The sequence below is a fragment of the Hydractinia symbiolongicarpus genome, chromosome 2 (genome assembly GCF_029227915.1).
Source record: "Hydractinia symbiolongicarpus strain clone_291-10 chromosome 2, HSymV2.1, whole genome shotgun sequence".
Taxonomy (NCBI): Eukaryota; Metazoa; Cnidaria; class Hydrozoa; order Anthoathecata; family Hydractiniidae; genus Hydractinia; species Hydractinia symbiolongicarpus.
Window position 1 is genome coordinate 26,379,216 of NC_079876.1, and position 27,839 is coordinate 26,407,054.

General features: G+C 32.4%; 2 protein-coding genes across 2 annotated transcripts; both read left to right on the forward strand.

Annotated features, from left to right (window-relative positions):
- The first annotated feature begins 50 nt into the window (after positions 1-50).
- LOC130630403 (low-density lipoprotein receptor-related protein 8-like) lies at positions 51-17,043 on the forward strand. The gene is made up of 19 exons (XM_057443896.1): positions 51-366; positions 2,599-2,715; positions 3,047-3,175; positions 6,201-6,329; positions 7,193-7,309; positions 7,750-8,170; positions 8,571-8,785; positions 8,948-9,070; positions 9,510-9,684; positions 11,096-11,311; positions 11,714-12,120; positions 12,521-12,646; positions 13,263-13,350; positions 13,951-14,030; positions 14,113-14,203; positions 14,289-14,407; positions 14,505-14,604; positions 14,693-14,768; positions 15,788-17,043. The coding sequence occupies exons 1-19, from the start codon at positions 228-230 to the stop codon at positions 15,842-15,844; spliced, it is 2,925 nt and encodes a 974-aa protein (XP_057299879.1). The 5' UTR covers positions 51-227; the 3' UTR covers positions 15,845-17,043.
- An 858-nt stretch (positions 17,044-17,901) lies between these two features.
- On the forward strand, positions 17,902-27,736 carry LOC130630405 (lymphocyte expansion molecule-like). The gene is made up of 13 exons (XM_057443898.1): positions 17,902-18,008; positions 19,339-19,448; positions 20,177-20,264; positions 21,178-21,262; positions 21,966-22,051; positions 22,477-22,599; positions 23,024-23,161; positions 24,183-24,326; positions 25,002-25,062; positions 25,505-25,611; positions 26,078-26,206; positions 26,839-26,963; positions 27,578-27,736. The coding sequence occupies exons 2-13, from the start codon at positions 19,399-19,401 to the stop codon at positions 27,642-27,644; spliced, it is 1,203 nt and encodes a 400-aa protein (XP_057299881.1). The 5' UTR covers positions 17,902-18,008; positions 19,339-19,398; the 3' UTR covers positions 27,645-27,736.
- The last annotated feature ends 103 nt before the right edge of the window (positions 27,737-27,839 follow it).

Consider the following 27,839-nt stretch of genomic DNA (forward strand, 5'->3'; position numbering starts at 1 on the left):
ATTACTTTTAAAAACAGGGTTTGTGTGTAAACAATAATCTTTATAAAACAATCTGCGGTGGAGGAAGGAGATCCAGCGATTCACTTCCGCGTAAACACATGCATTTCCAAATGGAAATTTTGTGTAGGACAGGAGCGAGTTGCTGATGGCTAATATATGAATTAGCGTAAAGCCAACCCATTATGGAAGGTTAAAAGAATGCATCATATAAGGAAATATGCCTTGATATGAATAAGTTATTAAGTCTTGCATTTTGGACGTTAAAATTTGTTTGCCTGTGCAATTCCCTATCTGCAAATGGAACCTCAACTCTATCTCCCAATTTTGCAAAAACAACTGCTGCTACAGAAATTCTCACCACTACAGGTATTGTGGTTTAATATTTAGTGTAAGCAGTTATTACTAATACAATTTAGCTAGAAATGTGAGTAGTGTAGGTGTTTTTTCACCACCATATACCGATGTTTTCGGCAAGTGGGTATCCTTTGAGTAGCAAATATAAACAAAACCTCTTTTTAACGGAGCCAAGCTTCAGCAGTTCAGCAAACAGATCACTTCTTTTGATTCCCTGACTCACTTATGCTTCTTCAAGAGAAGTTTAAGAGCATAAAATACAAAATTAACTTTGTGTAAAAAATATTTGAATTTCACTTCAACTGCAGGTTTCATTTTCAATCTTTAGGTATTAGCCCGAAGTAATAAAATTTAACAGCTTGTTAATTAAGTGAAAGAATAAAAAAAATCGCACACTAAATATTGTTATTAAAAAGTTTTTTAGGCATTCTTTTTTTAATATATTTAAGATGTACCCGGTATTAAAACAATCTTTCTCAACATCTTTTTCTATAGATATAAACTTTTTTCAACTAATCATTATATATGTAAAAGATTATAAAAGTTGTGGTTAAATAAAAAAGTTATTGCCCCTTTTTTGGTTAAAAAAATATCCTTCTAAACATTTTATTTGTATATATTTTGGCAAAACCTATCAATCCTAATACTAATACTATTATCGATATCAGCAGAGAAAACAAATCAAGTTAGCGATAAATAGCTTAGCATTGTTTTTTATATAGCCTTATTACTATTCAATTTCTATTTAGCAATAATTTTATTGTTTTTTTGATCTAATTATAGCTAAGCTATCGATAATTACAGTTTGTTATCAAATTCTTGGAATCGCACATACAGTACTGGAATCAGGACACCTAACATCATGAGCGTGTATCATGTGCAACACGAACAAACCACGATACTATCGTGACCATCGCGATAGAAATGTATAAAAAAATAACGATGCTATCGCGATCGTCACTATTAATCGTGATCATCACGATGGATCGTGAAATTTTACATATATTAATCATAACGAAGGAGGGTGTTACGACATTCAAAATCTTTTTTTTCACGAGATGGGATAAGAAAATGTTTGTTTGTTGATATTTTTATTATTTTTTTTATCGTGAAAGTTAGGGTTGAGCGGGCCCGTAGAACAACATCTCGACAGCATTGTGAATCGTGCGGGACGCGCATGATACGCAATTCACAATATTAGGTGTCCTGATTCCATTACTGTATATAAACGACATATTTATATCATGTTGTTCGAAAAATGCTTGAAATATTTTTATTTAAGAAAAATATCCTTCAAGATAGGGATTAAGCTGATATTTTTTACTTGGTAGTACAGAAAAGTTTATTTTTTTATATTTTCAATTGCTGTTTCTACCTGATTGGGAAAAAGTGAAAACTACTTCCCTTAAAAATAAAAATAAACAGAATTTTTTGTGAATGTTTATTTTCATAATTTTTTTTAAAAAATTAATTTTTCTTCTTTGTAAAACTGAAAGTTTTCTTCCTAAATGATGTAAATATAATGGATCGACTGAGACTTGAACCCACAACCTCTCGGTTGCTGGGTAAATGGCATGCTCTATCAACTGCCCTATCATCTTCCTATCACATGTAAGGCACATTTTTTAAACAAATTTAACGCAAAATACAAAAATTTTGTGGTTTTTAATTTCTAAAGTTTTTTTTTGAAAATATTTTATTTCATATATAATTATTGATTAAACATTAATTAATAAAACATGAATTTATGAGGATTTTGTACAAACAATAATGAACATGAATAATGAAAATGATAATCTTCGGCATGGTGTGAATATGATATCCTTGCATTGCAATAATAATCAAAAGAACATAACAGTTTCTTTGTGTTTGTTTTTAACAAACATTGATTAATACTGTTGTATAGACATAAGTTTTATTAAAAGACGTTGTTCCATTTTATTTCACCAACAGAAAGTGATATTTTCTTTCAAAATCCTTAAACAGGGGGGTTGCTAATAAACAGGGGGGTCTTATCTTGACAAAAACTACTAAAGGGAGGGGTGTTAATAAATGGAAATGGGTGGTGATTTTTTTCAAAAATTGCAATCCTCCCCCCCCCCCCCCCCCCTACAATTATAGCTGCCAAAGAGTAGTGTATTTCAGCCTTAATGTTACAAAATGCTTTAGACATATATTTGGATTTTTTCAGTTTTTATTATTCAGGTTTGTCTAGTATTTATTTATCCTAACTTTTTCCTTCAGAGTTTAAATGTGAGGAAGATCACATAGCATGTTATAATGAAACAAAATGTATCAGTAGAATGTGGGTGTGTGACGGTGATTATGACTGCAAAGACCACTCTGATGAACTAAACTGCTGTAAGTTTAATGTTAATAATAATCACATCTATATACAGCTCCCTTTGGAAAATCCATCTTTTATTTTTATTTATTTCAATGTATAATAAATTTTTTTCGGTAAGGAGAGAATCTAGATTTCATACGCTAAACAAAGATATTTCTAAACAATATTTTTATGGGGGCTTATCTCAATTTTAAAGGGAAAATTGATAAAATTCAGTTTATCAGAATAAATATAAAAAGTTGTCGACAATTGAATATCGAATCAAACATTTTAACTTGCAGAAATTAAACATGTAGAAGTTTAAATTTGAGGATTGATTTAATATGTTGTGTTTTCCGCATCTAGCTAATTTGACGTGTGGCTATGGAAAAATGCGATGTGATAATGGAAAATGCATTGTTAACAGTTGGGTGTGTGATGAAGAAGTTGATTGCAGTATTGACGGAAGTGATGACAGTGATGAGAGAAATTGTGGTTTGTTTGTTGTTGTAGTTGTTTTTAAAATTGTATTGCTTACAGTACAGTCCAGATGTGAGCGTATGCTTACGCTCAAGTTTCACACCTTTTTCTCGGAGGAGGTAGTGTTTGTTTTTTGTTCTTATTAATTATCTTGCGAGTCTTGTAAGTCATTAACTTGCGCGTTATAAACAAAAGATTATTGAAGAAAAAATAGCTTATTATAACTGCGCGTAACTATTGTAAATAGTGTTAACATAACTATTCCCAATAGCATAATTGCAAATGTTATCAACTCTATCCATGTGGCACGAAGAGCCATTGTTTAATATTTTTATTAAACAAATGTTTTGCGTGGAAACTAAATAAACTAGCGAGAAGGCATTGTTGGTTGCGCGGGTTAAATAAAGCTTTTAAGCAATAGAAAATATTATATTTTAACAAAGATTGAAACTTCAATTTTGATAGAAATGTTTTTTTAGATCGCATTTTAAAACTTTAAAAACGAAAAACGGCGATAAAAATGTTTTTTAGATCGCATTTTAAAGGTTAAAAACGAAAAGCGGTGATAGAAATGTTTTTCTAGATCGCATTTTAAAAGTTTTAAAACGAAAAACGGCGATAGAAATGTTTTTTTAGATCTCATTTTAAAAGTTTAAAAACGAAAAACAGCGATAGAAATGTTTTTTTAGATCGCATTTTAAAAGTTTAAAAACGAAAAACGGCGATAGAAATGTTTTTTTTTAGATTGCATTTTAAAAGTTTAAAAACAAAAAAACACGATGGAAATGTTTTTTTAGATCGCATTTTTAAAGTTTAAAAACGAAAAACGGGGATAGAAATGATTTTTTTAGAAAGTTAAAGAACGAAGAACGGCGATAGGAAAGCTTCGTTAGATAGTGTTTTAAGTATTTAAAATGTTATCAACTCTATCAATGTGACACGGCGAGCCATTGTTTGATAGTTTTATAAAATAAAAGATTTGCACGAAAACTAAATAGACAGCGAGATGCATTGTTTAAATCTTTTAAGAGATAGAGCTGTTGGGCGCTAGAAAAAACTAAGACAATGTTTTTAACAATAAAATGTAGCTTGATACTATAAAACGTCAAAAGTTATATTTTTAGATTTTTTCTTTCTTTGGTATTAAAATTTAATTTGTTTTCGAAATCTTATCGCGAAGGGAAAAGTCCTGAACGTAGGGTTTTTCCATGTGCGTTGCTAAACGTTGCTTTTTATAAAAAGAACTTTTAAACGTTTCGCATGTTAAAAAATATGTTTCGACGATAAAGAAATATTACTAAAAGTTTTAAAAGTAGCATTAGTTTTTTTTAAATATTTAGATCATTGGATTTGTTGTTTTTTAAAAGAGCTTGTGTTTTTTATAATATATCGAGATTAAAATTGCGTTACTATAATTAGTTTCGTTGTTAAAAAAAGTAAAAATTCAATGGCAGAGTATTGTTTTTAAACAATGTTTCTTGCTATGCTTTTGTTTTTAACACGAAGCAATTTTTTTCGCGCAATTTGAAAGGAACTCGCTATCCTATTGTTTTTTTAATGAAAGCAATTATTTTTGCAAGTTGAGCGTACGCGTACGCTTACATCTGGACTGTACTGTATCTTTTTAAAGCCGCGTTAGAATTTTTGTTCACTCTTCTGACTTTAAAAGAAACGATAATTAGGCAAAAATTAAACATATTTTAGGAGCTTTGCATCTGCGGAATTAATGTTAAAATTTTCTTTAAAGTTTTTAACGCCTTGTGATTTACCGGAGAACTATATACATGTTTTTTTGTAAATAAAAAAATATTTACCTGAAAAATACATGCCATGCAATATATATGACTTTTTAAATACAAAAAAACAGGTTCCCTTTGAGTATGTTTATTCTTCACATTTTTTTGTATGTAACCATTTGATTTATTTGAGACTAAGTCAAGAAAACAAGAACTTTGATATATCTTCATAGGTAAGTCTTTATAAATGCAAGAAGCAAGAAAATTGAAGTTGCAAAAAAATGTAGTTTTACTTGTTTCATTTTTGATTGTGTGGCTTTCTAACAATTTTAAAACAAATAAATGAAGAAAATTTTCATATTAGGGTTAAGGTATCCTTAGGTAAAACTATATCCGTTCAATTAGTTTCTGTAACACTTGTAATAAATGTTTTCGGACCAAATACAGTACTGTGAGAAGGTTTGTTAACATCAAGGTTCGTGTTTATTTCTTCTTACGCACGAACCACGATAGCCAAGATGCGTATTTTTATAACAATCGTGGACCTCACGATCATGTTTCGTGGACTACACGAACAAAAGTTAGGCATTGCACCGTGGCGTCAATGATAGATAACTTCTATTGTAAAACAACAAAGACCGTATTAGTTCATCAATTAAATTAAAAACTGTTGGCAAAAAAATAAATTAACACTTGTTGTTTTAATTCGTTGTATATAATAAAGCTAGCCAAATAATAGATTTTCATCGTTCGTGAATCAAAATGCGATGTAAAAAAAATATTTCTATCGCCGCTTGTCGTTTATGAACTTTTAAAATGCGATGTAAAAATCATTTCTATTGTCGTTCTTTTTTTTAAACTTTTAAAATGTGATCTAAAAAAACATTTCTATCGCCGTAGACAAATTTAACTTTTCTAGACAAATGACATTTTTTGAAAACAAAAAAAATTAAATTATACTGGCTATAAAAATCTTGGAGCTCGCGAAAATAATCGTGGGACACACCATCCTTCGTGGAGATATTAATATTTGCGTGGTGGCCTCGATAGAATGTTTGAATGTTTGTTATACATAAAGACCACAATTTTATCGTGGTTCGTGTACACCACGCTCCTTACATGAACACAATTTTAACAAACCTTTTCATAGCACTGTACATCAAGAACCACAAAGAAAGCCATTGTATTAATAATATTGTGTTCCAAACTTAACAAGTTGATATCAAACCAATATTTTCTTTTTCTCAAGAAAACGCATAGAAAAGGCATAAGAAGACTACTTAAAATTAGTTTTCATTTCATAGCTAACCAGAATGTGACATGTGCACCATCACAGTTTCTGTGCAAAAACAGTGGTAAATGTTTTGATCTGCGATGGAGATGCGATGGTGATAACGATTGTGGTGATGAAAGTGATGAAGTTAATTGTACAAGTATGTTGTTTTATTGTATTAATGAAATTTGATTCCTAAGCAGGCCTCAAAGTTCTGAGATTACATTTTGTTGTCTCCTTTTTGTTTATCGACTTTGTTGCAACAGGAAAATTTCCATAGATTTGTTAATGAACTAGCGACTAGTAATTATAAAAAAGGTTGGGGGAGTTGTATAGCACTCATTTTGTTTCTTTAGCTGTGCAAACTGCTGCATTATTTCCTCAATGTTTTTGACTTATTCTCTTAATAGCCGAGTCAGCAGGAATTTCTAGGTAAAATGTATAATATACAAGAAAAAAATTCACTGTGATTTTTCATCTGATATTGTTTTTAAATAAACTTTGGATTAATCATATTGAAAGGGTGTGCAGAGTTTTTTGTTCATTCATATTTCTTAAACATTAAACTTATATAATTTTAATGATCCTTGAGTGGCATCCTCAGCAGCATAAAACACTGTTGAAAGAAAGATATCCAGAGTAAAAATATTTCCGCACACCATATAATAGATGTATGATTTTCTAAACAAACCTATCAGAAGTCGGAAGGTTATACAGTGCAGTACTATAAAGATGTCATTGCACACCATCTTGGTTGTTGTTGCTGTTTCTCTGTTATAATTATGTCATCTTTTCTACATATTTCTTGAAAGACATAGCACTGGAACTATATTCAGTGGAATTCATCAGGACACTTTAGTTTAAAGAGGAATTGTTGAAACTAAATAGTTTTAATAAAAGATAATAGTATTATAGCTATAAAGTCGTGACAAGGATGTTTTAATAGAAAATTTATAAATATGTAGTCTGAAAATAACTTCATAATTTTTAAACGGTTACCGCTACCTTAATTATGTTTTATAGAAAAATGCGAGGGCAAAGATTTTCAATGCAGAAATGGAAACTGTATAGAACCACGTTGGCAGTGTGACAACGAAAACGATTGTGGAGATAATAGCGATGAAAACCCAATAACATGTCGTACGTTTTTTTAAACTTGTTTTGTGGTTTATTTTATTGTGACATTATATTAAATACCCTAGGTTATTTTACATTATCCAATATAAATGTCTTGTGTTTTGCCAAAGCGGGATGTATTGTCCTGTACGTTATCTTTGAGCATCAGTAGAAAATCCTTTAAGTTTGCCATTATTTAAACACATAAATTTGCCTAATAAAACATAATATAACATACAATAAAATCATGTTACACATCACAAACGTAATGGCTTTTTCCTGAGAATTTGCAGAAGCACCAGACATTTTAAGATGTCTAGTAACATACGTTTTTTCTTTTGTTTAAATTTCGTATATGCTACATAAAGAAAAGAATCATAAGGATCCTAAGGACAAATTATATTGAAAATCCGTAGGTGTGAGAACAGACAGCCTATTTTATTAGCAAATCAATTTTCTTCCAGCAAAAGCAAGCTGCCGTGCAGGACTTTTTACATGTAGCAATGGCATGTGTATTAATCAGTTATGGGTGTGTGATGGAGACAGTGATTGCGAGGACAATAGTGATGAATTGCCACCTGCTTGTACTGCTGAACATAAAAAAGTTTGCGGAGAGAACTATTTTCACTGCAAGTCGGGTAAAGTAAGCGGTGCTGGAATGTGCATCAAGAACAAGTTACGTTGCAATGGGAGAAGAGATTGTATTGATGGAACAGATGAGGAAGGGTGTCCCTCCGATCGCATTATCTCGCCACACTGCGAAGAGTTCTTATGTGATTCAGGACAGTGCATCTCTATGAAACAAATGTGCAATGGTGTTATGGATTGTCAGCATGGTGACGATGAAAAGAATTGTGAATTTGAATGTAAAGCTGGTTACTTTCGGTACGTATGATAATAGTTGCAAGCAGGGATGTGTTGAAATTATTATGTGGTCTTTGCGAACTATTGTAAGGCAGAAAATTTACACACCTTCACACACCCTTTTATTTTACATCACTCCAGCATCAATTAGTAGTTTACAACTTTTCTTATCATCATTCTCGGTTTAACATCTGTTAATGCTAACATGTGTTGAATGGGTTTTAAAAATACAGAAAGTTTTTAAAGAATATACAGAAGAGTGTTGTTGCCAAGGGTACGATTGTGAAATTATTTCAACTTCTCTTACCATTTTGTTACAACACTTTTTCACTATACATTTCTTGTTGTTTTTTTATTGTATGCACATGATGCATTCCTTTAGCAAACAATTTTTTAAACGTATTTTTTTTCCACCATACAGATGTGCTAACTCATATCAATGTATTAACCAGTCGTTAGTTTGCGACGAGAAGTTTGATTGTCGCAACCATGCTGACGAACCTACCAGTTGTGGTAAAAATGAGTGTGCTAGTAATTATGGTCACTGTGCTCACCAATGTGAGGATCTTCTTACTGGTTATAAATGTCACTGTAATCCTGGATTTGAGCTGGAAGCAGATGGTCATAGTTGCAAAGGTATACATTTGTATGTTGGGTTGATAGCTTTACTTAAATTTTTATATTGAATCTCCAGTATTGTATTTTGTACATTATGATAACCCTTTTCAACTTAAATTGCCCAAAAGTTGTTTTCAGAACTTTTTTAAATGCATCTGTCTTTTTTTGTTTTGTTTTTAGATGTAGATGAGTGTCGTATTCTGGGCACATGCAGTCAATTGTGTACCAATAAAAAAGGTAGCTACAAATGCTCGTGTCTGCCAGGTTATCAACTGGAAGGAAAAAGACATTGCAAAGCCCTAGGTAGGACGGTTTGCATGTTTTTTTCATAAATTATCCAATAACAGAATCAGAGCTCCCTTATTCGTCTTCAAAAGATTCCACAATTAATCATTTGTAAAGTATATGGCATAATTCTCTGTATAAAGCATAAGTACTTAAATGTAAAAAACGTTTTTCAAATACCTAAATTTTTTTGTACCTTAAGCAACTATTCCCTTTTTTTAATATCCCCTAACCTCTAGCAGCCTTTTTGAACCTCTAAAGGCTGAAAAGAGAAGTTGCATTATTTGTTTTACTTGATTGCATAAGGGAAATTGTAAAAAACTGATGCAAACAGATTGAAGCTATTCAGTTAACAATTACAAAAGTGATTTGAAAGATATTTTCAGGTCCCGATTATTTCTTTGTTTTGCACAAACATGAACAACTTGGTGTAGTGTGCTAATTTGTCTTGTTTTAGGATTTTCATTCTTCGTTCTGTTTTCCGATCAGATAAGTATTCGCAAACTGCAACTTCGCCAGTCTCACGATTACCATGAAGTTGCACACGATTTAAGCTGTGTGGTTGGAATTTCTTACTTCGCTATGTATGGTTATGTGTATTGGAGTGATGCAAAAGAACACCAAATCTCTAGGTACGTTACTCAAAAGATCACTTTTCTATTCTTCTATTCGCAAAAGAATAGAAGAATAGAATCTATGAATTAAAATGGCGTCTTTGCAAATAGTTCTACAAATAAAATGTTAAATTGGGAACCCTTTTTTTCATCAATCATTTTAAACTCCTATTTATGCTGGAACAAAATAACAATTAACAAGGGATCAATTGTAAGTGGTATATAGTATTCTCAATTCACAACTGCAAGAAGATTTTCTTCTATACAGTCAGCAAATTTTTGCGAACTGACTTTTTATTTCTAATTTGAACCCTGCATTTCTTCCATTCTATCATAAATTTCTTCATAAAAATCGATTCTGCCTTTTTTTTAAAAAAGATAGTAATCTTAATTCTCTTATTTTTGGCATAACAACTAAATCCTCTTGAAAAAAAAAAATTTCTAGTTAAGATACTTCTATTTTACGCCAATAATTTGTTGTTTTGCACTTTGTTTATTGTTTTATTGGATCATGTTTTCATTTTAAATCCTTCATGTATAGTAAGATATTATTATTATTATTATTATTATTATTTTAACTTTTAAAATTAAATTTTTGTGCAGAATTATTGTCAGTTTGTAAAATTGTGTGGTGACAATCTGGTATTAGTTTGGTATTGATTAAATGTAAAATAATAAATAAAAATAAGTCAAATAATAATTTTCAGTACCTAAGATTCGTGTTTATTGGTCAACAAAATGATGCAAAAAAAGAAGACGTTAAAAATAAATTTTGTGAAAATATAAAAGTCTGCAAAGTATTCTAAATATGCGGGGTTTTTTACATTCAGTGTAAAGCAATAGCTTCTGAAAATCAATGTTCAGTATTATTTCTTTGTAACTTAGAAATCTTATTGGCACAACTTGTGGTTAAAAATGTGATATACTGCAAGGACATATGCTAAAATAAAATAATATTGATTTAATATATAAATAACAATTCTGATATATTTCCTTGTGTTTATCTGTTCAAAGTTCTATAAAAATCAAAGTTATAACAAAAATCCTTGGCAAAAAACATAAAAAAGGAAAAAAGGGTTGTAAACGTCAAAAGTGCTGCACATTTATCTCTATTTTTTTAAATACTGACTATTTTTTTCGATATTTTTAAACTGAAAATGCCACCACGCTAAATTTTTAACCATGTTGGTGATAGTTATTTCATGTTTTTGAGGACTTAATTGGACCTGAAGTTGCGCTAAGGTGAACACTTTTAAATAAACCCAGAATAACTCAATGTCGTTGAAATCTTGTGACTCATCTCAAATATCTTTTAGTTGAACTATTAGTTTTAGGTTGAATATTTACATTCCAAGTATTCCCAGACCTCCTTAAATATCCTTGATTGTGTCTGCATGAAGTGTTTTGATTAGCTCTCATTTTTGTTTAGGTTGAGTCTCCATGAGCCAGGTAAACATGAAATTATTGTTCAGAACATAAAAGAACCTGATGGTGTTGCAGTTGATTGGATGAGTTTGAAACTATACTGGGTGGATGCATCTGAAAAGGTGATTGAGGTGTCCGAGTTAGATGGCAAGCACCGTTCTGTGTTAGTGTCTACTGGTCTAACAGAACCGAGAAGTATAGCAGTTGACCCCACTGATGGGTAAGAAATTTGTTTTTAGGTTGACCACTACTGATGGAAACTCCTTTACAAATCTAAGAGATGGAATTACTTGCAAAAATTACTGCAAAAATGAGAAAAAGTCTCGTGAAAATTTTTTCTGCCCCCTTTTTTTTAGATTTAGGTTTTTCAGTCTGCAAGTTGTAGAAACCGTATGTGTTGTTTTTTTCTCATTAAATTTCCGGTTTTGTCAAACAACAGTACTTCTGTAAAAAAGTCAAAAAAGTTTGGCAAATGTGGGTCGTCCCTGTGTTTGCAAAGGTGCCAGGGTCATGCCTGTTTTACTTAAGAATTTGATTTGAGTAAAAGGTTTAAAGTAAAAATAATATCACCTGTGGGAGAATTTACACAAATTGTAAATGAGTTTTGTATGTCTTTTTTCAGAAACCGGTTCTTGTATTGGTCAGACTGGGGCGAAAACGCTAAAATTGAGCGAATCAGTATGGATGGTGATCTGGAAAGTCGAATCACGATTTTTACTCGCATTGATAGCTGGCCTAACGGACTCGTGATCGACTTTACCATAGAGCGTTTGTTCTGGGTGGATGCGAAACGAAAAACCATTGAGTCTAGTTCCCTGAACGGCAGTGATCACAAGTTTATTTTAGAAATCAGTGGCTATCATCCGTTCTCTGTTGCCATCTTCGAAGATTATGCCTACTGGACGGACTGGGAAATTGAGGCAGTTCATCGAGTGAATAAATTTAACGGGGAGTCGTATGAACGTCTGCAAATACAAGGATACAAGCCGACAGGGATATCAGTGTACCACCCTGTGTTACAACCTTCTGGTACATTTCATAATTTTTTTTGCATGGACTCCTTAAATTTCTTAAATTCTAAAGTTTAAGTGGCTCTGGAATTTTTCTTGAAAAGTTTAAGGTATTAGGATTTTGGATTTTGAAATATTTAGAAATTTATCTTTAATAATTATTAGAATTATTAACTATGTGGACTTTTACATTAACTGCAGTTGATTATGTTAATTTCTCTCTTACGTTCTTAAAAATAAAATGCTCTTAAATTATTTTGAATTTTAACCCCAGAAATTACTGGCCACCCTTATGTAAGCAAGAGACACTACTGCTGGTTCTATTTTTAGCACCAAATTTGTTTTGTCTGTAGTTGTTTTCATAAAACTTGCATGTTTTCGTAATCATCTTTCTTATGTTACTGTGTTTTTTGTTTCAGCCTCCAATCCTTGTAGAAACAAGTTTTGCAGCCATCTTTGTTTATTTTCACATCGCTACGGTCATCGATGCGCATGCCCGACAGGACATCAGCTCATGAAAGATGGTAGAACATGCAACACATCAGGTATATATCGAGCTGATTTTCATAAACATATCAAAATCGTGTTTAACATAACGTTTGATTAAAATGTAAAGTTTGATGGAAACCAAACAAGAAGCATTATATATCCTTTTTAAGAATACTCTCAGGATTCTCACGCCTTCTGAAACACATTAAACATCGTAAAAAATAAAATCCTGAATAATTCTGAAATTTTCTGATTTTTTGTGAAAACTCCTAAACCTCCTATTTGTCAAACTCAAGTTTTTATAATAAATTTTCTTTTGTAGGATATAAGTCTAAAATATTGTAATTTTTCATCAGCTAATACGGAAATGAATTCTGATCAATCTAATTTGTCTTCCTTGTTCATTTCTTTTGACATCCTTTATTCTTGTGTTTCTAAGTTACATTTATTTATTTAAATTCTCTAAAATCTTTTAAATTATGTTATCCCTGTTAAAAGAGATCTCCTTAAAAAACAGCTACCCCCCCCCCCCCCCTCCCACTAAATATCCTTACAAAATTAGTTGCGAAATGAGTGTGAACCCTTTCTTGTGGTTTCAAAACATCAAGCCTTCATTTTCTAAGATTGATTTTCTGGCCACTCAATAACAAGTTGCATAATTTGTTTGTTTAGATGCGTATAATTGTGTTCCAGATTTTTGTTTACGTGGAGGAATATGTTTTAATGAAACTAATAAGAAACCTTCTTTACCAAGATGCAGGTATGTTGTCTATTGAAATGCTGTCATGCCAAAGAAAGATACGACTAGTCGTTAACCCATGACAAAATTCACGGGGTCGCCCGATCTTTAAATTTCACAGAAATTCGCCCGTCTCCACAAAGTGGATAAAATATATTGCATTTGCAGTTTGGTGTGCCCGTAGCACGATTTTTATTGCGCACACAAACACAGAGAATACGGGTTTTAATATAGCAGACTAGCTGTGAGACCCAGCGTAGAAACATCGCGTTAAACCGCCCGTAGTTAGGCGTTGAATGCCAGGTTGAGCTCCTAATAAATACAGGTAGACCATGATCCACATCTGGGGCTGGAGACTTTTAGTACAGGTATATGGTGTGTCACAATAAGTAACAATAGCAATAAACCTTCCGAACGTTAAACGTCAGGTTGAGCGCTTAAGTGTAGGCAAACCATGCTACCGTCCGTGTGTGGAGTGCTTTCATCAGTGTGCCCTATAGGCGACATATCTCGGCTATTAACAAAGAAGATGAATCTCCTTGATATTTACATAATACACCACTCTAACCTTTCTTTTGAAAGTAAACAATGTTTCAGTTCCGCTACTTATTTTCGTTTTAGGTGCCCACTTGGCTTTGGTGGCGCTCGATGCGAGAAGCGGGTTGAGCCATTTAAACCAGTTTATCAAAGAGGTCGCATAGGTGAGATATTTTTTCTGTTATCGCTGTTATCGTCGTCTTTTCTTTTTTTATTTATTTATTTTTTATTTATTTATCTTGTTAGTGAAGTACGCATGCGTGGACGGTTATTGTTTAAATGGTGGAACCTGTGTAGAATTTTATAAAAACCGATTTCTCCTGAAGCCGAAATGTTTGTAAGTACGTTTCTTGGTTGCTGATACATCACCCTGTAAAGAACTAACATCTGTGTTACGCCCTTTATGTTTTCTTGTTTACTAGATGTTCGCGATATTTTTACGGTAAACGATGCGATCGTGATTACAGCTATTTGTTTGTTTCACCACCCACAAAAGCATCAGTCAACGGAAACAAAGAATCGTCTGATCGAGCGAGGCAACGTAAGTGACTTTAATCATAGTGTAAACACAAAAGCTGTTAACGTAATTTGTTTATTGTCAATTTAATTTTTAATTTATTTTATTTATTTACTTTAAGATGAGCTTGTGGCTATTTCGATTTTTATTGTGGTTGGTACTTCTTTTTTAACCTTGTTTGGTATGTTTCTCATGTGTCACTACATAAAGCCACAGCCTGGGTAAGAATTTGTTTTCTATTTATGTTTGCATAACGGTATTTTAACTTGATATACGACGTTGTGCTATTCACACTTTTCCTTTATGTAGACCGTCATTAAGAACGTTTGCAAACCCAGTGTATAGATCGACTACATCTAATATTTTACAAGCACCAAACGAACAGGTAGGGTTTTGTTATGTTGTGGATTTGCGGGTTAAGCGAGACAAAAAGGCGAGAGATACAAAAACCTGTGTAGAGAATTTATTGAGTTTTCTACAATATTTCTAATTTATCACAGGGTGGCCACACCTCTAAACCCCTCTAAAGTCCTCTATTATCCACTAAAAAGATGAAAATATAACCAAAACTTCTGTTTAACTCCTTTACCTTCTTCAGGTACACTAATAATAGTTTAATAGTTTCACTTGCTATTTCCACATGACAGATAAAGACATCGTCTAATTGTTTGGCATAGCTTGGATTTTTTGTTTGTTTCTAAAGTGACAGCTCTTACTAACTGTTGTATCCTATAAAATCTTCTATTTTTCTTCAAAATTTGTGGCCAATCTGTATCAGCAAATCTAAAGGATGTTTGGGTGAGTTTGTGCACGCGTAGTCTGGAATACTCTTTTGAAATGACGAGGTCCTTTTTTTTCTTGGCAAGAACTAGTCATGGCCGTTTTATGTCGATAAAATCAACAGAATACTCCCTATGCAATAAACATGTGGCAAAGAATGTGTTTGCACAGCCAGCTCTCAAAATTCAGATCAGCGTTTTGACAATTTAAAAATTACCCGTTGTCCATTAAAGTCGGAATTTGACTACATGCTTGAAAGATCGATGTTCTTAGCAAACCATTTTAGGACCAATTTTTCAGTGAGTATGCTGAGACACAGATGCCAACGTCAACGCGCCTATAGGGTTACTGCTGCTCTTAACTACGTTGATTTTATGACTATAGAATTACGAGTACCATCATATTATTCATATTTACCGTTATTTAATCGTTATTAAACCACCTTGCAGTTTAGGGGTAAAGCGGCTTTCTTACAGTAAAACGAGAGCCTAAAGCGGTTGGCAACAGTCAAAAAAGAAAAACAGCCTTTCTTAAAGTTATAGTATCTTGTGCCAACCCTGTATATGCACAAAATTCCTCCACAAAATAACAGCCCAAATATATTTGCTTTTCTTCGTTTTTCAGGATACAGAAGAAGAGGATGATTTCGATGAAAATAACTGGATGTTGAGCACCTTGTGACAGAAGAGCGTTGCATTATTGTTACAACACAGTTTTCAACGCTGGCAAGTTTGCGACGTATCATTGGACGTGAATGCGACGAAGTAGTATGGCCAGAGACTTGACGTCGTGTTTGTTTTTCTTATAACAGAGCCTTTTTTTATTTACGCATGCTTATATTCTGTGTTTTGCTTTTTATTGAGATATATTTATATATTTATAGTTGTGTCTATATTTTAGATTATATATTATAAGCCAGTAGGGATGAAAACAGAAAGTATATGATTATTTTTGAAAATCTTAAAGACCATGATCGAAGGGTTAACTTTAAGGTCACTTTAACAGAAAATCATACACCAAAAAACAAAAAATTCTTTAAAATGTCTGCATTTCCAGTCCGCAAATATGCCCAATATAATTTTTGGCGTTTTTTACTTTTACCTGTTAACAACAAGTTTAAAAAATCAATTCTTCATCGAAGGAAACAAAATTAGGTGAATAGATGGTCATAGGTTTTCGAGAGCACAATCTGCCGTGAATATCGTGAATATAAAATGCTGACATGGGTAGGGTCAGTTCCGTCTAAAAGTAGTTGATGTCCAGTCTATCAAAAATGTTTAGATTTTTACTTTCCAGTTTTCAAATCGCAAACTACGAAAGTTTTCAGAACATAATCTGCTTCGTGAAACCTCTGCATTAGATTTGTGCATTGACTCGAAAAGAGAAATTTGCTCGATCCCAGTCATTTAGGTATTTTTTACGCTATAATAATTTCTTGTTTGTATCGCAGAGACATATTTATAAAAACGAAAAAAAGTTACTGTACATATGTATATATAAAAAAGCTTTCGTACAACTTATTAGAAACAGTTTTTTTTAACAAAGTTTTTTATCGGTTGCAATCTTTCTTTTTTCAGTGATATTGTCATTTATTATTTTTTGTTTGCCCGTTAAATTTTTATTGTTGTTGTTGTTGCTGTTGTTGTTGTTGTTTTTGTTTTTGTTGTTGTTGTTGTTTTTGTTTTTGTATTTGTTACTGTTTTTGTTGTTGTTGTTGTTTGATGATGTTGCTGCCATGTTGTTCGGCATCATTCGCCTACGTTTGACTGTGTATAAGTATATTTGTTATATGAAGTTTATATGAAGAAGAAGATATTTACAAGAAGTATTTATTTATACGAAAAACGATATTTATATGAGAAAACTACGACACGTAATAACACTCGTCGTTTTTGCAACTATAAAAAGAATTTTTTTTGTCTCAGTTCGCGTTTCTGTGTGCGAGGAAATTTGATTTTTGCGTTAACCGGTGTCTCTATCTAGCATCATTTATCTAAATCTTATATCCGGACCACCTTAAAATATATGGGTGCATTAAAATACATTGAGGAAATTTATCAAACCAACTCCTACTTCTTCTTTTACACACAACACGGTCTTCGCGTTCAAAAAAATAAACAAAAAAGAAATGCGATCGGAATTGTTTTTTGACTGTGGGATTAGACAGTGAATTCGTACTAGTGTCGCGGCGTAAGAATTTTGTGTTTTAAATGCCATTTTTATTTTTAAGTTTTGTAATTTTCAATTCTACAACTCTTGGCTAAAAAGGTCTTAGCACTGAAACGTAAGACTGATCTGAAACATTTTTATATATGATACCCTTGATAACGTCTTTTCGACTTGTTCCCAAAGGTTTTTTTTCTTCTAAATAGACTAGTAAAATAGCCAAGTAATTACCTGGAGTTTTATTCAGGGGGTTTTCTTAGCATACTCTTAGAACTGCTTTGGGGTTCCATCTCCTCCCTCCACATCCAAAACGAAATAGCAAAACTGTACAATTGCGCGCTAAGAAAGCGTATTTAACTTCTCTGCCACAAAATTAAGTAAGCTGGTTCATTCGCATGGTAAACCGCGTAGACGAAAAATCAATTCTATAAAAGTGTTTCTCTGGTTAAAATAAATAAATGTCAGAGGATTTATAGAAAAGGGTCCTCCTCATACAATGTTCGGGGGCTAAAGTTTAGCGTAAAAAAGACAGTTTGAGTGTAGTTATCATCTGCAACACCTTCGCAAGCATCGGGCCGTCGTGCGGCCATTAATGGATGTTGTTTACCTCGGCAACAGAATCTTAGCCTCGATGACCTTAAAATCTATGGTTTTCCGCAACTTTGTTGATCTTGTTACGGTGAGTTTGTATACAACCAGTGTTAACGTTCCATGTGGCTGACTAATTCTATCAGTTGACTGGCTTTTTTCCTGTAATTGTACTTTTGTAATGTATTTTTAATGTCAAGATTTTCTGTGATTTTTGCGTAGCTTCTTTACCTGGCTGTAATACAATGTATAGCTATCCTAAATATGTCTGGAATTATTTTTATGTGCACATTGTAAACTTTGTGCTAATAAAGCTCCAACTGATTGGATTAGCTAACAAGTAGCTATTTAATGTTTTTCTTTCTCACAATTTGTGATTGTTGAACGATTACTTATCAAACCAACTTCTACTTCTTCTTGTCTATATACAATATAGAAGAGTGTTTTCTCATGTGCAATAGAGAGGTGATTTATATATTTTCTGTGGTTAGCTAACTAGCCTCACTAAGTTTGAGAAATAGCTAGCTATACCTTGTGAACTGTTTTCAGGGAAGATCGCACTTCCCAGCTGGACAATGTGGAGGATTGAATCCAGAAAATCTGAGTCTCCGAATTAGCTAGAGCTACTGACTCCCACAGAATTTGTCTTTATACTTTTCTTGGTCTTTAATCTAAGGATATAGATGGGATGTTCCAAGAAATATTTTTGTGTTTTCTGGTCACTAAACACGCCACCTCAGAAAACGCAGTATATATTTGTCTTGATAGCAAAATCAATGAGGTTCGAAATAGAAGTTTTCTAATTTGTTTTTCTTTTTAATATAGTAATTCTTTATATATAAAAAATTAGCCTATATTTAATTTGTGGCAGGGAAATTAAATAAGCATTTTCAGTGTGCAATTGACAATTTTGTTATTTTTCACAAAAACACTAGTGTTTTCCTTACACTCCCTGTTGTTAATTTTAGAGATTAATCAAGGTAAGTTGGCCTAATACTATTTAAAAACCAATTGTGACTTAAGTCCTCAGGTCTATATTGAAATGAGTCCTGGCTAAAGGAAATTAAAAATTGATGAATCACAAGCTAGAAAAGATATAAGGAAAAGGTTCATGGAAATGTTTTTCACTTATTAAGCATTTTTTTACTAAGGATGGATTCATGAAAGAGGAGTGCATCATCACTGAGTTTAAACAGGTGGTGTGTATAAATCTTTTTAGATAACCTCCTGGTTTAAATAATGTAAAAAAGGTTGTGGGATGTAGTAGTTAGTGGGGCTGACAACATGGAAAAGGGGTAAAAAATTTTAACCTTATTTAACCTGGTTAAAGAACTCGCTAACACCATAAACCCAAGAACATATTTCACTCATTTGTAATATTATACACATAATATACTACATATAATACTACATATCTTTAGAATGCATGTATTCAAGAAAAAATTTTATGCATCAAATAAAGAGTAAATATCTTCAATAAAATGAGTAGCAAGAAGTTCTCTGGTGCACCTTTTGGCATTCAAAAAGCTAGGTTTGTGGGTTTTTAAAGTTGTTTCCTACCAAAGTAAATATAACTGTTAAAGAGATTCTTTTTGGCAGAGAGCAAAAGTTACATTGACAATCAATTATGCAAAGTAGTAGTATTGTTCCAAATATTAAAGATTGATTAAATTATTTTTAACATGAAATACAAACTCAAAATTTTAAACAATCTATATGGTACACGTTGTTTAAAATTGTCAAATTAAGTTACTGTTAGGTCTTTGATTGTTTTAATCGCAACCTTCTATAAGAAGTTCTTATTTTCATGAAAGTAAACACTATTTATAATTCAAATATGCAGTTTGCTTTAGTATATTTTTTTTGCGATTTTTTTCTTTGTTTTAACGCAATAAAGACGCTAAAAAACAAAGCAAATTCCAGTCCAAAAATGCATTGGGAACAAGTCAAATAATGTCCTCTCGATCAGCACAGTCGTGCGTAATATATGGTATCACATTGTTTTGTTGTATTTTAAAGAACATTTTTAGTTCCAGGCAATAACTTTTTACCAAATAAAAAAATGTGTTAGCATCTTATAGCCTGAATTGACAGAAACACAGTGCTGTAACTCTTTTCTTTACTGTCAAAGAATCTTGATAATATCAGAAATCATATTTTTGTTAAAAAAAACCTTACAGTATTCTTTAAACCTAAGAATTATAATCGTTAATTAACCTTTCTCCATCATAATGTTAGTTTTATGTTAACTCACTCCAGATTTGAAGTGGCTGGAATTCATCCTAAGAGGAGACCACCTGGTACTTTAACTCAAGTTAGTTATGATAGAAAGTCCATGTTACCTTTGGTATGTATATTTTACTTTCACATTTTTTCTTTGTGTTGGGATTAGCCAACAAGATTGCATTCAAAAATTAACATCTATTTTGTGACATTTTTAGTGTCAACAGATAGCGAGAATTTGAAACGATACTAGGCCAAAATTGTGCCTGGCATCGTTATTTAGATCCAGAACATGCCTTCCAAAAATCAAAATAGGCTTTGTTTCTAATGCTATTGTTAAAGTTAAATTTTAGTAGCTTTAGGTTATACTATAAGACTTTTTGCAAGTTCTAAACTATTTTTTTGTGGTGAGCACCAGTCATTGTTATGGAAGCACAAACCTTTTTGTACAATTATAGTTCATTTAAATAATGTGCCTGACAAAGACATTATAAAAGCAAATGTTTTTCGGAGAGGTATTGTATATACTGAAACAATTGTGGAATAAAAAAGTGCAATAACCAAACTAATGAAATTTTTGAGATTTTTTCCTTACGTTTTTTTTTCTTTTCTTATGCTATTGCAAACAAAAAGCCTCACGTATAGTTGATATTTTTAAGCCTACGAGTTTCTAACACGTTATGCTTTAGTGACTTCCGAAAGATAATTTCAGATTAATGATTCATGAGCTGTAATACCATCATTAGTCTCTACGCTTACTTGTGTCTTAAATAAGCCACATTTGACAACTTTAAAAAGACCAAAGTACAAGAGTTCTTACCAAACTATCTTGTATAGAATCAAAACTGTCAGTAGTGGTCGATAAAGGTTTGAGCAACGTATGTTATTTTTAGCTTATAATTGCTCTTAAAAAAAGATAATGAAGTATCAGCCGCTTCCCGGCCTTAGCATTTTTGGCAAAACCAGAATTATGTTGCTAACTCTTAGCCTGTTTCTTAAGTTTGTTATTAACCTTATTATTAATCTTATTATTCTAGAGCCGAAAACTTGGACCAGGGACATACAACATAGATAATGCCACCTTTAGTGCCAAAAATGTTGCAAAAAGTGCATCAGGACCAGGTGACATACCTTTCTTCGTAAAATATTATAGATTCATGAAATATTGCATTTCTGATTGTTTTAATAAGGCTTCTTAAGTGTAAGGTGATTTTCTTAAAAACATTTGGCACAAATCTGTAAATCTACTACCTCATTTGGTGTAGATTTTGTTGATTAAATCGGATTTTTTGGCATAGATTATATTTGATGATTCGAAAATTTACCAAATTATGTATATATGTAGTTATTTTGGATAATGATAAAAGGGACATTATTTTTCTTTAAAGACGAGTCATATTTAATAAAGGAAAGAGACTTAAAATGTACACTGTGTTCATTTCTCACCCATGATCTTAATGATACCATCAAGCTCAAACTGTTTTCAAAGAAACGGATATATATAAGTTTTCTTAATTTGATGTAAATTTGATGCGACACTAATTTTTCCAAATTCTCTACACCAAATTTTCTCCCAACGAGGTTCTGTAAACTCGTTAAAATTATGTATCATAAGACCATACTAGGTTTTTTTACCTGATAATACCAAATTATTTTGTGACTAAACCAACTCAACTTTTATCCATAATTTGATTTTTTATATTACAAGCCTGATTCTGTTTTCAAAATTAACCCATATAAACAAAGGAACTAGTTATAACTTTAGAAAAAAAGTGAATCAACCAACTTTTACATGAGCTAAATTAATTAATGTATATTTTTGTAGGTTGGGAGCGAGCATATGAAACTAGTCAAGCTGCAAAAATACCTCATCTGTTGTACCGAGAAGAGTGGAAAAAGAAACAACTGCAAGTGCGTTTATTTGTTTGTTTGCTTGTTTGTTTGCTTGTTTTGTTTGTTGGTTTATTTATTTATTTGATTGTGTGTTTGTTTGTTTGTTTTATTTGTTTGTTTGTTTATTTGTTTGATTGTGTGTTTGTTTGTTTTACTTGTTTGTTTGTTTATTTGTTTGATTGTTTGTTTTATTTGTTTGTTTATTTTTTGTTTGGTTGTTTGTTTGTTTTATTTGTTTGTTTATTTTTTGTTTGATTGTTTGTTTTTTTGTTTGTGTTCAATAATTTATGTTCTTATTGGCAAACTTACAGAACGAATCAAATGGACTCTTAAGTAATATTTCTTTGCTGTAAACTCTCAACATCCAATAATAATTTATCCATCCAGTAATAATTTCATTTATGTATTTGTTGTTTGCATAATACACTTTGTTCTTCTCATAGAAATGCCTCCTTGGTCCAGGTACATACAACATTCCTGATTCATTTGACGAGTTGAGCAAGAAACCTGGCAGTAAAAGAGGTGTATGTCAGACAAGGGCTCCAAGATTTGACGATTCTGGAATGGTTGGTTGTGTTCTTACAATTTTTAGAAATCCTATTGAAAAATGTTTATTTTTGTTTTTCATTTCCATGTGATTCATTGCTATACAAGTTTTGTTAAGACGAATATCATTCGTAAAGCAATCCAGAAACGGACTTAGTGAATTTTTGGTAACATCACTTCACAGACCCTCTTTATGTTTTGCTAATTTCCTGTTTTTAATCCTTAAGATTTTTTCCCTTCTTATATTTTGCTTATTTAGAAAAAACACTTTGTAAAAGTTTAGATTGTATTGCCATGTGGGATTTGTGATAAAGAAACAATTTTTGGACCTGGGAGTAAATTCAATATTAGGTGACCCAGGAACTAGAAAACAACGTAAACGAAAATCACCAAAGCTGCAACGTCAAAAAACAACAACAAATGCATTGTATAACTGTTCTTTAGAGTGATGTTCCTGGTCCTGGAACTTATGGTAAAGGTGGCATTCCTCATGCACTACTCGAGGAGAAACAATTAAAATCAGCAAGTACCATTGGTATGCTTGATGCTGGAGCATCTGGTAAAAGACAGTTACCAGAAGTTGTAAGTGTTTCTAACAGTTTCAATAACGCATATCTGTGAAATACATACATAATAATCATCATCACTCGAATCTCCAGTAACTTAACCTATTTGTTATTATTTTGTGTTTCTATTATTATTGTTACTAAATTCATCGAAAATATACAACAACTAGTCGTTAGCTCGTGGAAAAATCCACGAGTTCGCCCGTCGCAGCTAAGCTACCATTTTGCGTGACAGACAGACGGACGGACGGACAGACGTATACGGGCATTATAATATAGATTAACAAAATTCCAACTTAATTCAAAATTTGATGACGTTATCACCAAAAATGCTGAAGTCATCAATTTTTTTCACCAAATTGTTTATCAATACCTAGACATCACTCGTGGTAAGTATCAAGTCCAACGGACAACAATTGTAGTAATTACACAGGGAGGAGTCCCTAAAAGGCCCAGCAGGAATAGGGTTAAACTTGCAGTAAAAGTGTTTTGGGATTCTCCTTTAAACCTTCACTAACCTCGAACCATTTTTGTGTTCCTCTGGTGCAATATTGAGTAGACAATCTGTGACAGTTACTACTTCTTTTTTGTAAAAAAAATTTAATTGCTCATATACGAGAGATACAATTGTTCTGCTTCAGTAAACTTTGGCCTTTACAAACCCAGGCCTTTATCATTTATATATATATTTTTGTTTTGGTTGGAAAAACTATTTTTATTTTCAATTTTGTGTTAAAATTTGAGTTATCGAATGTCCCGATAGCACAAAAGTTTTTTTTATCCCTAACAGGTTCCACTTATTGAAGATTTTTTTCACGTTTTGCAAAGCATTATGGTTATAGTTTTTCAATTTTTCTGAATATACATAGTGATGGTCACCTTCTTCTCTTAAATCCTTGCTCCCATAATATTTCTAGGACATCTAACATAAAAAGTGTCTATTATTATACTGGATCTGCTCCTAATTCTGTGACTACATTTAGCATATTGCTATTATCACACGGCTTTGTACAAATGCTTTCTGCTTTGTTTTATAGGGTTCTGCTCTGTGTCCTGGACAGTATAACTGTAAAAGCTTCACTGATGAGTTGGCTGAGCGAGTTATTAGTAAACGTGGTCCCTATGATTTGTTTACTGGTGATCGAAATAAGCCTATCACCGTTGGTCATTTCGCTGCACCTGTGAGTTTATATTATATAACATTGACACACTTCGTATATAATATATTTATAAACAATATAATTTATAAATTCTCCCCAGAATTTTTTACACAAGCGGTTTTTTTTACCCTCCACATGCTGCTCATAGGTGAAGATGAATTTTGTTTTAAAGGTTTCGTTTTTTAGTTTTTTATTTATTCCCTCGATGATTGGTTTGCTTAGCTTGCTTAAAAGATTGCCTAAAAGCGAAGGTCATCAGCACCCGTCCTTACAGAACACGTAATTAACACAAACTATTTTAAGCCCTTCACTTTCGAAAGCGTTTTGCAGATCCTAAAAGCTTATTGAGAGATTACATTTTTAATTTATACCTCGAGTTATCGGATCACCCAAGATTTAGCAGCGTATATTCTTTTTATGTCAAATTACAGTTATCGAGTCATCTAAGACTTTGTAACGAATATTCTTCTTTTATCGAGTTACAGTCATCGAGTCATCTAAGATTTTGTATCGTATATTCTTCTTTTATCGAGTTGCAGTTATTGAGTTATCTAACATTTTGTAGCGGACATTCTTCTTTTATTGAGTTACAGATATCGAGTCATCTAACATTTTGTAGCGTAAATTCTTCTTTCATCGAGTTACAGATATCGAGTCATCTAAGATTTTGTATCGTATATTCTTTTGTTGTTGTAGAACAAAGCACACTTAGGACCTGGTGAATACGAGATCAAATCATTTTTAGATGGACAGAACAGTAAGAAAAGATGCTTCTGTTTGTATTTTAAAAATTGTAGTTTTTGTCATGCATAAAATGTTTTGTTTAATTAATTTTTGTTTTCTTGATTTTTGGTCTGTTCGATTGTTTTTGGTATTCACGTTTCTTGTGGTTATTCAATCGCGATAGCGCGATGATTTGGTTTCAGCTCAGGCTTATCGTCATTTCGACGTTTATTAAGGAGGTTTACAACAATTACTTTTATATGCACTATATTCACAAAGTGCGGGAAAAATGTGCTAATTGATCTCTTATTTTAACCTCTCTATAAATTTTTACATAATATAAGTTTGTTTTACATAAAAACTTTTTCTTCGCGATTGTTTTTATGCACAGCATTTTCTTGCTGATGTTAATTTTGTTATGGTTGCGGTTCTTTGTTTGTTTTGTTTTGCTTTTGAAGCGTCTGTCTTTTTTTCAGGTGAACACAAGAAAAGACAAGGAAAATTCGGGAAGGTTGCTCGCTTTCCAGATGTACCATCAGATCGAATTCACTGCAAAACATTGTCACAATGGCCACGAAAATCAGTAAGATTTAACAAACTTAAATTTTGTCACCTTAAGGGAATAAATTTTATCTTATAATTGTTTAAAATTTGCTTTTATTTAATATTTCCAAAATTTATCGATTCGTGGAAATAAATTTACGCTAAATCTTATGTAGAACCTTTCTCAATGAAATCTTGGTAAAATAAATTTACGCTTGTGCTAAAGATCGTGAAGTCCATGTAAAAAAAATATCTACTCAAGGTACCATGTTTACGCTTGTTTTTGTCGATTTTGATGTCACAGGTTTAAAGCAGTGAGCGTTAGAAGTATTGCTATAAGCTTCTGGTCATGAACTTGACGCTGCTAAAGGGGCGAGTCTGGCGGAATAAAGGTCTGCGTAAAACGACCCAGTGTTCAGTTCAGACTGTTGTAATGAAAACGAGCGAGACAAATTTATTTTTTCAAGCAGAAGATGATAACATCGAGTTTGTCATTCTCATTTCAGGACGAACCTGGTCCTGGTAGTTACGATCCAGTGGATTTGTCGAAACCAGAACCATTATGCCGACCACCCTTTGGTTCGACCTCTGAACGGAACGATAAAAAAGCTACGCAATTTTTTCTTGGAAGTAACGTAAGCTTTTTTTTTTGCCTTCGTGAAAGCAAAGATATTTTGTAATAATTGAGAGCATTCAAGATGGACGTTCGTCCTTGGCGGAGGGAGAGTGTCACGTGGTGCTAACAAAATCGAAAATTGGAGGGGGGTATTTGTTTGGCGTGTGTTTATCTTTTTCTTTTTCAGGTTTTTTGTTTGGTTCTGTATGTTTTTCGCATTACGTTATATATAACGTTTATATAAGCGTCACGTGGACTGACCTCTCGTTTCTTTTGTCAAGGTACATGCAAACAAATTTCTTTAATAGCTTTGTGTTTTGTTATTGTAGAGAGGATAGGTAACAAATAATAGGTATGACGAAAACAAACCCGACTAATCAAGGGAAAACATAGTGAATATTTTGACGAACGTATTTTTTGAGAATTTCTCCTTTTCTTTTAACAGTTTTAGTTCAGTGTATAGAAACAACCCAAAGATTTTACGTTGATTAGAGGACGTAAAATATCCGTCTGTTTATAAAATGGATTTCAGTTTTTCATTGGATGTTCTTATTTTTGCATGTCATCAATTATCCTGTATTTTTCACTTCGGTGCTTTTTTTAAGTTTTTCAAAAAAATTGAGGTATTTAATTTTTGCATATATATTGTAGAATCCAGTTGGTCCAGGTCGTTACAACATAAGTCAGTGGCACCAAAAACAACACAAGAACGGTAATGTTAGCGCTTTTAATTCTAACACCAAACGATGGGACGCCAATCGAGATAAATATTTAATGTAAGTTTAAATATTTTTTAACTTGGTTGAAGTTTTTGTGAGGGAAGAATTTCGTCTTCAATTCGCAATGTAGGGTGTTATCTAATCGCTGACGGCTTGTCAACCTGTTGTTTTCTTTTTGTTGTGTCATTCTCCTTCTTTACTCACTTTTCCCGCGTTTTAGTTCTTACAGTTACGTTTGACTCTCGATGACTCAAACTTTTACGGGACCTTAAAAAGGTTCGACCTATCGAGAAAAAGTGACTTTTGAAAAGCTTTACGAAACTTTTGCAGAATAGCTCTAATTCCTCAGCCGTAATGACCAAAGAAGTTAAAATATAATTTCCAGAACTTTACAGGCCGTGTCTGTAACAGCCAGCCATGCTAAAGTTCCAGAAGTCCGGGAATTGAGAGAAAAATCCCAATTGAAAACGAGATTTCACCTTTCCACATTCGAAATCTCGAGAAAGAACTTTGTCAGTGAGAAGTATATACTGAGGTAGTTTTATCGCTTACGGATGGCGGAAGAGACTTCTTACCGGTTTAACAGTGGTGCATCGATTAAAAGCCAATTTACTCCTAACAGACTTCAAGTTGCCCTTATTCAGAGTTGTATAATTGTTTCTATTTTTTAGGGAAAGAATACGCGCGAAAGATGTGCCAGTTAAAGATCGTGTATTTTTGGTACCTTCAGAAGTTTAAAACATTTTGGTAGTTATTCTCATGTGAATATTGTAATTATTATCTGTAGAAACGTATATTTTTTTAATTATTACTAAAATTAATTCCTTTTTCTTAACGTCTTTTTCTTAGTTTGAATTAAATTTTCCAAGAATCTTTGCAAGCTAAATAAACAATCGCGAAATCAAAGGAAGTTGTCGTTTTAAGGGGAAAAAC

Coding starts and splice junctions, on each gene's coding strand:
- LOC130630403 (XM_057443896.1), top strand. CDS start 228: ATGAATAAGTTATTAAGTCTTGCATTTTGGACGTTAAAATTTGTTTGC. Junction 7,310..7,749: donor TGAAAACCCAATAACATGTC/GTACGTTTTTTT, acceptor ATTTTCTTCCAG/CAAAAGCAAGCTGCCGTGCA. Junction 8,786..8,947: donor AGATGGTCATAGTTGCAAAG/GTATACATTTGT, acceptor TTTTGTTTTTAG/ATGTAGATGAGTGTCGTATT.
- LOC130630405 (XM_057443898.1), top strand. CDS start 19,399: ATGAGTAGCAAGAAGTTCTCTGGTGCACCTTTTGGCATTCAAAAAGCT. Junction 20,265..21,177: donor GAAAGTCCATGTTACCTTTG/GTATGTATATTT, acceptor TTATTATTCTAG/AGCCGAAAACTTGGACCAGG. Junction 21,263..21,965: donor AAAAAGTGCATCAGGACCAG/GTGACATACCTT, acceptor ATATTTTTGTAG/GTTGGGAGCGAGCATATGAA.